Source organism: Plodia interpunctella, chromosome 6 (assembly GCF_027563975.2).
Source record: "Plodia interpunctella isolate USDA-ARS_2022_Savannah chromosome 6, ilPloInte3.2, whole genome shotgun sequence".
In the NCBI taxonomy this organism is placed as follows: domain Eukaryota; kingdom Metazoa; phylum Arthropoda; class Insecta; order Lepidoptera; family Pyralidae; genus Plodia; species Plodia interpunctella.
Window position 1 is genome coordinate 1374730 of NC_071299.1, and position 15075 is coordinate 1389804.

The following is a 15075-nucleotide window of genomic DNA, read 5'->3' on the forward strand; positions in this document are numbered from 1 at the left end:
TAACTCTATGTTCGATTCCGTTAAATAACGCTACTGTACTGTCTCGTGTTGCTTGGCTATATTACATAGAGTGTACATGTGTAGAATCGACAATTAGATTGGTTTTTTTTTAATATGAAAAAAAAAACTACGAATAACAAAAAGTCTGATGAAAATGTATTATATAATAATTAAAAATTAAAAGTTGCTTGTTTTGATGTACCCAAGTAGTCTTTAGGAGGTTTTGCGTTTGATACCAGTAACCCTGCATAGCTTTATATACATAGTATACATTATACATTATACATAGTTATACATTACAGCTATACATTTTGATTAGTTATATATAGCTTTTCAAATCGAGATCAGGGGGCGAAGTGCGGGTTATCATTTCACTTCTCACCATCGAATCGATTCCAAATGAGACACAGCGAACCAAATTGCAGTGTGGTTGTCGTTGCGTCACAATGGCGCAATGTGATTGGTTCGCTGTGTCTCACTTCGAACCGACTCGATGGTGAGATGTAAATAGCAAAGTTGCACTACGCACACAGATTAAAATAAAATTATTTAATTAAAAAACATAAATTAATTTAATTTATTGTTACATATGTACCTATCAAAGTTTAACTAATTAACTACCTAACTACTTATTACTTTGTCTCTCTATTTCCTAACCTCAAAATTTCTAATTTTAGGAATAATCTCTGAGCCCCGCGTCGCAGGTGTAATTTCAGAGCAGAGACAATGCTAGACTTAATTAAAGATCTCTTTAATGCAACGAGTTAATTAAGACGCTGAACATTTTCTCCAACTAAAAATAACAGACTAAGTAACCTACATTAAAGAAATCTAACGAGATGGCATTATCGCTGCTAACCAGTGTTTAGTTTCATCTTAAATTTTCAATTATAATAAGTATAAAAAAGTCATTGTATGGTTAGCAAATTAGGGAATCCCTATATTTGACCAATTGTTCATTAAAAATTAACTCACAAAAGTAAACAAACAATATAATAACTACCTAATGATATATTATCTGAATTACTGGAAGTATTGTCTTATCTGTGTCTGAATTTGACAAGATTATTAACCTTATGTTCTTGTTTAGTTGTAGTAATAAATAATATACTTATTTTAGTCGGCCCGTTTATGTTTTAATCTAAATAAAGTAGTAGGTATTGATAAAAATCCACTTGTTTCAAGTAAATGTATTATAAACAGATCGCTGGAATGGAACGACACTTAAAACACTAAGCCCTTTTAGATTTATAAATAGATCTTACAATTAAGTATAATTAAACGCAGCGTACAAAAAACGAAACGCCGCAAATTAATTCCCGCCACAGCTAATAAATGGCCGCCATCTTGCTGATTGGACGCGATCAATCCCGCCGAATGTTTGCAGGAGCAGGCAAAAAATTAATGATGGAAAGCCGGAGATAAGAAGCGATCGGACCACAGGAGCTTAGAAAGATATGGAGTGGTTAGATCATAGTTAGGTACATCTAAGGGTGTTTTGCACCTTCAATTTTGACGTTAGCTTTAATTTGTGTAGAAAAACGGAAAGTAAGCCATTTTGCCTAAACGTCAATGGTACGACAATGGTGCAACTTACCCTAAAACGAACGTCATTCATTCACAACTGTAATTCATTCACATAATAGCTGTGCTGATACACTTCGGACAGATCATATTTTAGTTACACAGTTCAATTGTATTATTAGATCTACCGTAGTTTTGGAAGGAGAAATAATAAAATGGAAACTCTGCTAGCAATATGACAAAGACACTAAAAGCAGACATCTAATTAGAAAATATATATTTAAACGTCTTTGTAGAAACTGCAGCACACTATTATAAAACTTGTTATTGTTTACTCTGTAGAAATTAAAACTGGGAATATCGTTTTATGAACACTAGAATATAAATGTTGAACATATTGTTGCAAATATTTACAAGACATACCGCGCTATTTATGTATTTATTTATTAAGGTATACACAACAGGTTACAATCAATGTAAACAGATATATAACAAAAGTTATGAGCCAGACTGTGACCTAAAAGCGTGTACACACAACATGACAACATATGAACACATAGTTCCACAAAGCAACATAGTGCTAAGCAAACAATTTTTTTTTACCTACCGTCCTTTTTATAATTAAAACCATTGTAAAAATTAAAACATTCCACAGAGACATACTTTAATTGTTTGAAGATGCATTTAACAATGGCCCCAGGCTATGGTCGGCCATTGGTTGAGTGGAATTATAATAAGCATTTACTCTCTTTATGTAAATCAGCCTAAATATTTTACAAAACAAGTAGGTAATTCGATTCAACATTTTTCACTCTCTCAACAGGATTGGACAGCGCAACTTCCATTCGTATTTCAGCTCCATAACAAGATCCGATCAGTTCGTGCCCAGGACGTAATATTGATACTATATTCAGAGGGTTAGGGGTAGCTGGGGGGGGCTATTATAAGGGATAATTTGGGGTAAACTATTCTGTGAATATAGCTTCAGTAATATGCTGAGAGTTATGAATGAAAACGTTGTTATTACTTATATGCCTCCAATAATAAAGTATCTTGCAAATACGGCTGCTTCCGAGAATCCATTCGGAATCAGTTATATAGAAATTCTTATTATATTTACCCGCAAACAATAAGATGATTGTAATATCGTTATATTGACTCTAACGTACATTAATTTTCACACAATACTTGTAATATAAACGTAATTGAAATCTAAAGTTATATATCTGTAATAGTGGTTCTTAATTTTTAAATTACTTCCAAAAATTACCGATGAAGTTACCGATGTGTCCTTCAATGTTGAGTCAATTTGAAAATTTATTAGCTTATTTTTTGTATTCTTAATTATTATTTAATTTTTTATCCTTATTTAACCTATTTTATCATCAATCTGAATTTAAGTACTAATTCTATCACAAATAATATAAATTAAGTGTATTTATCTAATGCTCATAAAATAGAAAAACACACTACCAACGATCTCCCAGCGGAAGAAGGTACAAAGATTAATTGTGACGTCACCACCGGATGCAGGCTCACCGGAAGTGGAGGGGGGACAGACCGGATGTCCGGCGCGCCTGTTTGAGCAGAGGGTAAACAAAAATCTCATCTTCGTGTATGTCGGGGATTGTGTTAGCCATATCAAATGTGACTGAATAAAATGCATTCCATATAAAACTTTCAGATTTGTTTTTTATTTCAAATGGAATATTCGTAATTTTTTTAAAAGACCGATAAGACAGATGCACGAAAATAAAAAAGTCTTTAAGTAGCCTCAAATCACGGTACCTCTCTAGGTAAAATCGACTCACACTTGATCAAATTATTTCTTTGTTTATTTGATTTGTTTTCATTTAGTGTTTCTTATTCAATAAAAAAACTAAATTTAAAAAAAAAGGTTCGCCTAACGTTCGTCGGAAACACTGGCTGGCAACGAAAAAAAAAAGAAAGTTATCAATATTTTATAGCCGAAGAGAGTATCAACCGTAATAAGTATTTTCCGAAATGTTCAGACAAACCCCGCTGCAATGGCTCTAATGGTATCTATTTACGGGCAATGTTTCAACAAAACTCATAAAAGCGGGTACATGTTACACTCGCTCTAAAATTACAAACAGACGGGCAAGTTTTAGAAAACTCATACCTATGTGGTGACTGTGAATGTGGTAAACTGGATGTGGTGAACCCTAATCCTTACTAATATTGTACATGCGAAAATAACTTGCGTTTGTTACCGCTTCACTCTTTATCTATTCAACGTATCTTCTTGAAATTTTGCATATAAGTACATACAGTTTGAAATACGGAGAAGGACCTTTTGATTAACCTGGAAAAATATTTTTTCCAGTGGAAAATTCATGCGGATGAAGCCGCGGGCAAAAGCTAGTACTCATATAATATTCTTCATCGAATAAAGAAACTAGTAAATATCTAGTTTGACATTGGCCAAGCTACACGTTTTAACTAGAATGTCGAGTATGTGAAGTTAGGTATGGTAAAGTTAGGGCGCATACATCAAGAATCTTGGCACTACATAAGATTTGACCACTTTTTCATACATTTTGACTAAAGTGTTGTTTGTGAAGCACTCTAGACAATCGTCTTGGCAATCAATTTACATGAAAATGTTTTTGATGGGATAGCTATTTACTTCAAAAATTGACTTTTAAAAGGATGTAAGTAAAGAAAGAAACTCATCCAAAAGATAAATCTTCGCTGATCCATGTCATTCTGCATTTGTAGTACTTCGCATACGTGGAAAGTTTGGTATATTAGAGCGAGAAAGAAGAATATAATGCAACCAACTTCAAGTTTCCCTGGTGAATATTATACTGTATCATAATATCTACATAAGTTCTCTTTAACACAGCGCCTGATGAATCTACGCTACAGCGCACTGCAGTGTTTTTTTTTCATTGACTAGTTGCGTTCCGGGGCTTTGCCCCCGTCGAAATATCAGGATAAAATAAATATCCAATGTAACCCGGAAATAATGCAACTTCTAGTGAAAGAATTTTGGAAATCGAAAAGATTAGATGAGAGATTTTTGAAAAAGTCAAGTTTCATCAGTCTATGACTTGCTTGACTTTTTCAAAAACCTCTCTGTAATGTATTTTCTTTACAGGCCACATTAATATAATATTATATGTATAATGTGGCTTGTAGATTGATGATAGATGCAAAGAAAAGGTTTTTTAAAAGGTATTTTTAAAGTAAGTTGTTCGGGGAGCTAGTACCTAGTAATTAAAATAATCGTCTAAAGAGAAGACATTACAACAGCAGTTCTTCACAAGTAAATCATACAACTCATACATAATGCAAACCACCGCGATTCTCAATAAACTTGAGCAATTTCATCAAGTAAACTATAAAAGTATGGGATAAATTGAAAAACACGGCATAAAAACACGATAGCTCGCCACTTCATTACCATTTATATGGGGTAAGTTGTAGTTCAAATAACATAGGACTTAACTTGCTAATACCGGGTTTATAGGCCGAGAAATTTAAATAGAGGGCCTTAGTTTTGTTGTCTGTTGTCTAACTAGGATGATAAGTTAATTTAAATATTATATTTAAATATTTTGCGTGAAATAATGTAGGGAACAATGTCTGGCTATGCCGCTTCCGTGGCCCTGGCAGAAGGGGCGAACCCAAGAAATTCTGGCTTGATGTCGTCAAGGTTGATACGCGTGCCAATGGTTTAACAACTAGGAATGCTGACCATGTGAAGTGGAGAGAAAATGTGGGTGTCCAGGATTTATGTTTTACTGGCCATCGATAAAAAGAAAGACATTGTTTTATTCTTGATTTAAATAGTTTTTCACACAATGACAGATACAAATATTACCGCCGATTGCTTGTATGTGATTTTTGATAAATTCATTGTTAATTTGAAAAAGTTATTATAATTTCATTTAATTACCACTATATAGTTTTATTTATTGCTGACCAAAGATTTTGTCCAGTGGGAAAGCGGAGGGAACCGGGAAACAGCTAGATAGAGAAAGAGAGAGACATTTTCAACAAGAAGTCCTAATTTTATGCAATAAACATTTTTTTTAAATATAAATTACGATCCACCCATCTCCCAATACAACACAGAAACAAATCGCGAATCGCGACGCACCTAACACGCAACGTCGCGTGTGGCACGCCACAGAGAATAGAGACAAGACGTTCGCAGGTGATAATAGTTAGCGTGAAACGAAACGCCTTCGCCTAGCTGAATGCGTTAAGTTCCATTCCAACTTATGGATTCATTACGGAAGTTTCGCAGTTTATGAATCGTAATGCGAAAGTGGCAATCTTATTTACGATCTCTATTTGCGCTGAACGAATATAAACTGGTTAACAGTTATTGGGCAGGGAGAACGATAAAAGGTCTTGTATATTTATATTTTTACGATTCTGTACTTTTGGCCAATCATCCAACCATTGTCCCGGCAAATCCCAATATGTAATCAAATACATATTAGGACGATAGATACCACTAGCATGAACTACTAGTGTTCGTGTAAAACGTAACGAACGAACGAACAAACTAAAAATAAGTAGCTACTTATCTATGTACTATTTTCTTGCGACACAAACGATACACGGTAGAAACAATACGCCTCATAAGCTACGTGGAACCAGGTTCACCCGTGTAAATCACGGCCTTATCCGATAATCCTTGGTCCTTGGGTTATTAAATAGGCTACGTCTCCCGTTTTACAGTGTGAAGCCAAGCATAACTTACGACATTTTCTACAACTTTATGTACTGTGGCGCCAAAATTTGAGAGTGGGCCCTCACTTTTTAAATAAGTACTTCTCTCTCATTATACCGTGTTTCTGGTTTCATATCCAGCTGTGACGTTTGATGCCCGGGGTCCCCTTTAAAAAATCACCTATGATGAAGATTCGGCTGATAGGTACTTTGACCGGCAGCCACGATGTCATCCTCTTTGGGAATTCTATTGTTGCCGCGTACGACGCCCACAATAGGACCTATTCTAAGGCGGTCCTATTCTAAGGCGACTTTGATATAAGTACCTAAATTTCTCTACCTTTTCTTATGTAGTGAGGGTAGTGTGTTTAATAAGTATTCCTTGGAAATGTGATGTAAACATATGTAATATTTTTGACGTACATAAATACATACGGCAGGGTCTGCATTCCAGGTTAAAAATTGATAAACTATTTTCAATAACTTTCAATCCATAGGACAAATTGTAAGTAGGTGTATATAACAAGAATAATAAGTTGTACGGATTTCTATACTTAATTGACACAAGGGGTTGAACCGGATAATTTACTTCCCTATTAGACTATGGGGAATATTTACACCTCGAGTCCTCGTGTACCTACGTTCCACGTATCTTGCCGCAATGACCCATGAATTCTCCGCTTCGCATCTTTATCACTGCAAGAAATATAACGTGAATTTACAGAGAGTGAAAGTAAATATCGATTTATTTTCTGCACAGACTAAAATGTAACAATCGGTAGATAGTTATATCTTAATATGTAAAGAAAATATTATGAAAATTGACCCAAGTTTAATTTTGGCGCGAAAATACCAAACAAATGCAAATTAAAATTAATCATTCATGCCATCAAAAACATGTCACAATTTAAATACCTACACATGGGATTAGTAGGTAGTGCTTACGAAATCCATGTACCGATAATAGTAAAGAGCAAAAGAAGAATACAAAGGTAAAGAGAGTTGTCTTCAAGCAAGCGACTGTCAGCCGAATGTTCAAAATTTCAAGGTTATTTTTCCGCTTATAATCCCGAATGAAATCGGAAAACATACGGATATTAGAGAGAAAGAATAAAATATTTACAACCTGAAAAACTACATGAAATAAATAATATTTACTAGATTCTACCATCGTTTGAAACTGGCAACATTTAGGAATTCGCCAACAATTCCCATTGCCAGGCTTAGCGGAGTTTAGCTGCCGTCGGATTCCATAAGCCGGCACAATGTTAAACTTCTCATACTAAATAGTCTCGAGAGATATTCATTCTGAATCGCTATTTCATATTGGATGCTCTGGAATTTTCAGTTGGAAATAAGCAACGTTCGATGAAGAAAAAGCCTTGTGGTCAGATAATAATAAAAATACGAAAATAAAATCAAAATATTAAAAACTAAAATTATCACAAAGACAAAGAATATTTATTTGCAAAAACATGAGTTTACATTTTTTTACAATGTGGTGTTAAAAGAAAAACTTAATCCTACATATTTCACCGTCAACGGGTTTGGTCAAAATATAAATGGAGAGCATGCTATCATTCCACAAAACAAAATCGAATAAATAAAAGTAAACTTACATTTAGATGAATCTGCGCCCGGAGAATGAAATTATGAGAATCGGGAAACTTGCATCAACATATAAGTTTCAGCCATAAAAACAAGAAGACACGTAAACACTTATAATAAACGGACAACAATACTCTGATGTTGAAAACTTGTTGAGTGCCTGAAGTCGGATTGTGAATATCTAGGGTCGCCAAATATAAATAAATATATTAGGACAAATCACACAGATTGAGCTAGCCCCAAAGTAAGTTCGAGACTTGTGTTATAGGATACTAACTCAACGATACTATATTTTATAACAATAACATATATAGATAAACATCCAAGACCCGGGCCAATCAGAAAAAGATAATTTTCCATCATGACCCGACCGGGGTTCGAACCCGGGACCTCTCTGTTCAGAGGCAAGCACTTTACCACTGCGCCACCGAGGTCGTCGAATATAGTTCGTAGCTGTAATTTATGACCAGTGACAAATAGAAAGAGGGGGCACAAATGCCGTTAGTCAGTGCAAAAGACTATTCTGAGTGAACACACAAAATTACTCCGTTACACCTAAAATAAGCCGCTTCGCACGGGTCCAAAATACTTTTCTAAAAAAAATATGCCTGTGATATCCACCCACTCGCCAACCCAATTCGTGAAATTTTGAGTTTGGCGAAAGTGTATAGCCGGCATCTTGGACATTGCGTAGATTGTATTTGAGCATGTACTTAAGTACCAAAACCAGCAATGTATGCCGAATCCGCTAAGTTAACAATAAAGTGCTAAAGTATTTACAATTTAAAATGGCAGCCCTGAAGCGCTAGACGGGCGTAGTTTCCGGCATAAATGGGCACAAATTGACAGACCGCGGTACAAACAACTGACACCGTACGAATTTACTTCTTGTTTGCAAACAGTATATATGCAGGGTTGTATTTTATAGATTCCGGAACATTTGATAAGTATGCATGTTTGTTTAAACTACAGGTACCTAATGTTGGAAAAAATGCTTATAAGTAAGAATGCTCTAAATAATATAACTAACAAGATAAGCTGAAAGTGATGAAATACAAATGGAGAAATAAAATCGATCAAAATAAATAGAATCTACCTAAATACCTCTAGTATTAGTGACATTACTTTTACTAGACAATTTAGCATGTCGACATATTGTATTTAAATTTAATTATTTATTTATATTTGCATAGATATAGGTACCTATGCAAATATAAATAAATTCGGTAAAACATGCAGGTTTAATTCTTTTTGACATCAATATGTATATTTGTACTCATGTTTTTGGCAAATATATATTTTTTTTATTTCTTAAAATTACATAACAAAAGAATACTAAATCAAAGAGTTGGCAACAGTAGCTTCCCTGAAGACGTCTATGAGAGGTCATGAAATATATGTTTATGCACACATTATAAGAGTAAGATATGATAGAATATTTTATCCAATTCAATTCATTTCAAACAATGTAAGTATTTTAAAATGAATTGGCTACAATATACCTTAGAAAAACAACTTGCTTATATAATTTCATTAAATTCTACAAAGCGCCCTCTTGTAGTGCATGTTTGCACTAAAACAAATATTTAAAAAGTGAGTGAAAGCATTTGAAAATGGATTTCATAGTTTCATAAATAAGTGACAGATGGCTCTGATACTTTTGAAAAAAGAATTTTAATTTTCTTGCACATTATTTTGAAAGCATTTCATAAAAATAAATTAACGAAAACTGATCGATATCTATAGATGGTCGGTCGGTACATACGCTTGCTATTTATCAGTACTTAATTCCTATGATAGTTAGGAAGATACGATAGACAGGAAACGACCAATACCGGAAACACGTATTGAGAAAATTGATCTTGAAGACTCTTGTACGCAATTGATAACGACGATACATTTTAATCACAATTGGTGATCAAAGGGTTGTTTCGATTACTTCAATAATAAAGATCAAAGCTTAATTTCATGGTTTCCATAAGGATGCGCGCATCCGCATATTTCTGTATTAGACCTTTTTCACGTTTAATTTTATATTATAATTAGTTTTTTTAAAGCTACTGGCAATTCGGAACAACAAAAATAATCAATTTTCTGTGCATAACTGAAAATTGTAAAATTGTAACTCCTTGGCCACCCAATTTTTACATTATCATTTCTACTTATATTTAATTTATTTAAATTTAAGTATATTTTTTATTTCGCTTATACAGGCCCAGCTGAAAATCATAGCTGAGCTATGGTTACCTTTTCGGCTTCGATTTTCGAATTTTCCATTATTAAGTTCCTATAAAATTATAAAATATTTTAGCATAATATGTAAATGTTTTCTTTAGCCGAATAAAGTTTTTCTTTCTTTCTTAACAACACAAAGGCAACTGGGAAATTAATCATAAAAATAAAAATAAAAAAATTCATAAAATTTTAGTAAAGAAAACAAATAATCCCATCTGAACCTTTGTCTCGGTTGCTTCGTCCATAAAGCGTTGGTGCCAGGGGTCCGCGGTCTTAGTGACACACACACTAGTCAACCAATGTAATGTTACATGCAATGTACTTACTTAATTAAATATAAAAAGATATGATTATCATGCTTATCAAACGAGAGTGCATATTATGCGGGAGATACCTTCGCTTTAGTCCAAATTAGTCATTTGTCGAACGAAATTGTGGTGTAAAATTGAAGATTTGTCACGGTTGACCGCTTTAAATTATGATTCATTCAATACGTGAAAACAAAATTTTGTTCATTATACTGAACACCTCTCTTAGCTGAGCGTTTTACTTCAGTTAAAATACTTGCTCCGCAATAAATCAGTAAAATAAAGAATAGCCGTAGAGCGTCGGAAGCCAGGGTCGGTTTTCATACTTTTATCCTTCACTTCACATGGGATTCGGCATTCTTAGTTGTCAATGTCATCGTTCACGACATAAAGCCAGCAACATCTTCAGTTTACCCCTAATGCTTGGACCAGCAGGGCTAGCATGCGAAACAAAATGAGCTTAATAATATTGGCTTGACACTTGGCACCAATAATTTGCCACTACTTGCTTCACCGGAACTTGTGGTAAACTACCGTATTTGAGTCATAGCTTCACATATGTATGTACCTACTGATATTCATAGTTAATTACAAATATAAAAATATGTTACTAAAGTTCAAACTTATGAGCACTACTTAAATGGAAATTAGAATCAATAAAAAAGAAAAAAAAAACTTGAATGTCTGATATGTACAGGCTAGCTTTAGCAAGAAATTTTAATTCTCTATTTAACTCAAGTTATTATTATAATTACAAAAATCTAGAAAATATTCATTGATACGATGTCTCGAAATTTGGCTGGTTAACAAATATATTTTTTCAGTCCGAATTTCCCAGTAGTCTCATAGTCTATGGTCTGGCTAGGTTATACCATAAACGTCAATCACAGAGCGGGATATATCGCAGGCAAATCCGGCGACCGCTAGTATGCATTATTCAATTAGACTGATAACACTTAAGATGATTACCGCTAATAAAATTGTAATGTCTTGTTTCCGAGACGCGTGGGCATGGACGTCCCCACGGCACAGAGCAGCGAACTTGGGATTAAAGACAAAAGATGATGCTTGGTTTTGGTTTTTGACCTTCGCCGACATGAAGGTGTATACTTTAATAGTCATTATGTGTACTTATTTTTTCAGAGTGGATCCCCTAACACCATATGCGAGGCCAGGGTGAATATTTGGCAAAACCTTGGCGAAACAATTAACGCATCTCTCTCTGTCTGAGCGTTTTCTCGGATTTTTCCTCAGCCGTAATGTGTTCGAGCCCAGGGGCCGCTTTCTTAATTTTTCTTCTCCACTTCGCGCGGTCTTCGGCATCTTAAAAATCAGAACATTCTCCATGACATCAAGCCAGGTCTTTTAGGATTTCCCCGTGCGCCAGGTCCGAGCGGGAACGGCATTGCCAAACATTTGTTTCCTACGTAGGCACGCGATGATTTGTTGCTTCTTACGAATCCCTAATCAAGGGTCATAAATCATCATGGTCTACCTAGGAGGCTTCAAACATCTGATGAAAGGCATAATTGATGCGCTGGTGGATGTGGCAAATTTAGTAAATATTGAATTATAATAAGTAAATAATTTAATTATGTATCCTAACTGTTGAATAGAAGACGACAAAAATGTTTTTCTAGTGGTATGATCGCCAAATTTCTAGGAAAATCTCAGGAAGATCGACGGATGCTTGAGACTTATCTTCTTGCCTTTTTTATGAGCTAAATTGGATGACACATACATAACGTGCGTAATTCACAAGCAAACTGGCACCTAAAACCCTTCCGTTGTCGCATTTCGGTCCACCAGACCGCTTGATTACACAACAAAATGAAAAATAATCGTTGCGTTGGGTAAAATATTGTGCAATAATAACAAAGCGCAATGTTGTGATGTGATCCAACGTGTGAAATTCAATCAAATTCCGTGGAACGCGATGAATCACAGTTGGTATTGCCATAAACATGGTATTTGTAAAACTACCTCCATAGGATTATATTTTAGCAAGAAATGGATAATTTTTAAACTCTGTAACTGTAGGTCTGTATGGGTATGTGTTGACCTAACAAGTCGCATTTTTGCATACGTTATACTACAATATATATTTCTAGAAGATACTACTAAGTACAACTAGTAATGTCATGTACGAAATATACTAAACGTGAAGAAGGGGGCATTTTATTTATAATATTATTGTAGCCACAAATCTGTTTTTCAAAAACGTCCGACGAGTTTACGTCTAACCATAAATTAATTTACCTAATTGCGTTAAAATTAAAAAAGAACGATCCCCTACTGTAATTATTGGTTTCCCTATTTACAACCCCTACCTACAATTTGTCTATTTAATTAAAGGCAAAATTCGTGTTATTCGTGAGGGCTTAGATGGCCCATTGGACAGTTAAGTGTTGAAGTTTATTAAACTGTTAATTAAGATCGTGTTGGGCTGGCGGCTGCGGGGTTTGGGTTAGTGTGATGCGTGCGCGCGTCCTGGCATCATGCTCCTGTTGCTAGTCTTTATTGCGCTCGCACAAGCACGCGTGCGTACCTTCAACATCACGGAACTAATCGTACCCCAAGTAGTTCCTCCTGGACAAGCTGAAGTGGAAATCGAATGCCGATACGACGCGAACTTCACCCTAGTCAACTGGTTTAAGGGCCTCAACGAGTTCTTCAGATACAAGCCCGGTGCTGCTCCTAGCACCAAGTCTTTTCCAGTTATCGGGGTTGGGAGAGTGGAACTCATCCATTGTGGACCTACTGCTTGCAGACTGCGACTCGGTTCTCTAACAGAAGATGCGTCAGGATTCTACAAATGTGACATAGAACGTGATATTGCACCATACATGTATAACACGAGGTCTGCTTACATGCAAGTGTACCGTCACCAGCACAGACAACCCGTCATTGAAGGCCTGGCTGAGGAATTTGCGGAAGATGAGGAGATGCACGCGTACTGCCGTGGGGCACCTGATGCGGAGATCAGGTGGTACATAAACGGTCGTGAGGACCAAAATATGCGTGGATCACCTTCTTTGAAAAGGAATGCATCAAGATTGATTTTTTCCGGCATTCCTCCTATAGTGACCGTGCAATGCGCAGAAATGAGGTATGGAAACTTGACCGGTTCAAAGGAGATGAAAGCGAAATGGAAAGATCATGGCACAAGAGATGAGCGCCCACAGGAGCAACAAAGGAATGATGCTGAAAATATCAAAGCATACACAGTTTTTGTGCTTCTCAGTGTATTATTAAGTTTAAAGACTATCCTATGAGGATTTCATAGACAAAAGTTCCTTAAGTTTTTCAGATATTATTTTTCATTTGTAATTTTTATTAATTAAGAGATAATTATTACTCTTAGAAGATTACATTTTGTTATTTTAAATAAATAGGTACCTACGTATTAAGTTAAATGATGTTTTCTCGAAATTAATGCCAACATTTAAAATAAGTTATTATCATACACAGAAATCATGTTTTAACTCCCGACTACAAACGGAGGGCAGTTATAAGTTTAATGTATCTGTGTAGGTATCTTGGTATACGTGTCCGTGGCATCATAGCATCCAAACATCTGAACCGATTTTGATGCAGTTTGTTTTTATTTGAAATGATTGGGATGTTCATTGGGAATGTTCTTGGTTAATTTTGGACTGTCTTGGTTAATTAATGTCTGTTTATCCACTGAACGTAAATTCTAACTCAAAAAAATATGAATAGCACAGCAGTAATGTAAGCAGACGAATTCAACTTCAATTAAGTACCTATTTCCAGTTGCAGAGCGCTCCCCGGATCTCGATGTGACAACGTTTACAAAATATTCCTTCATACTTAGGAATTATTTTATAAATGTTAAATATTATTTCTTGTATTTAAGGGCTTTTTTAATTTAACTTTTATATTGTCATGTTTTAAGTAGGTATGAGATAAAGAGTTTTATGTAATTTTGCTGTACCTATTATAAAATAGTTTTTGAAACTACTTATATGTCAGAATGGTTAAGTTACACTTTGCGTATTATTTATGAGTAGGTAAATAATTATACAGGGTGATCATTAATACATTGGTAATATTTTGTCTACAAGCTCAGTCCATGATTCTGAACAACTTTTAGTATGGGGGTAACTCCGAATACGCACAAAAAATCAGCTGTTCTATACAAAATTAAATACCTAACTTGTGGAAATGTATGGATAAGCTGATTTTTTCGCGATTTCAAGGTTGCTCCCATACGAAAAGTTGTTCAGTACAGAGTGTAGATAAAATAATGCCAACGTATAAAAAATCTGCCTGTAGAAGTGCTTTGCATACCCGTACTAGTGCCACCAACACATTTTTCTCATATTCTTTTATTTATAAGCGAAAACTAAAAAAATAAGTAGGTACCTACCTAGGTATTTTATGAATGGAACTGTTGAAATATAGAAGGAACGCACTATCTGCCAATGTCAATAGAGAATTGTCAAATGTCAAGTTTTGCTTTTCCCGCCTTCTGCGATCTCTTCCCGCGCAGCTCTATACCGTGTAACGTGCTACCGAAATCTTTGCTTGATTTTCACCAATAAACTAAACTTTATATAAATTACTAGCTTTTCATTAGGAACAAGAGGAGTGACATTTGCATCCCCGAATCCACCACTATGAATAGAATCCCAATTTTTCTTCCATCCGAATTCCCCCTGTTTCG

The 15075-nt window shown here is 35.0% G+C and overlaps 2 protein-coding genes across 2 annotated transcripts in view; one reads left to right on the plus strand and one right to left on the minus strand.

Annotated features, from left to right (window-relative positions):
* LOC128671053 (uncharacterized) overlaps positions 1 to 15075 on the minus strand; it is a 141918-nt gene that overhangs the window by 126256 nt on the left and 587 nt on the right. The gene's annotated exons all lie outside the window — the stretch shown is intronic.
* LOC128671052 (uncharacterized) lies at positions 12772 to 14970 on the plus strand. Its single transcript, XM_053747173.2, has one exon. The coding sequence runs from the start codon at positions 12884 to 12886 to the stop codon at positions 13658 to 13660; it is 777 nt and encodes a 258-aa protein (XP_053603148.1). The 5' UTR covers positions 12772 to 12883; the 3' UTR covers positions 13661 to 14970.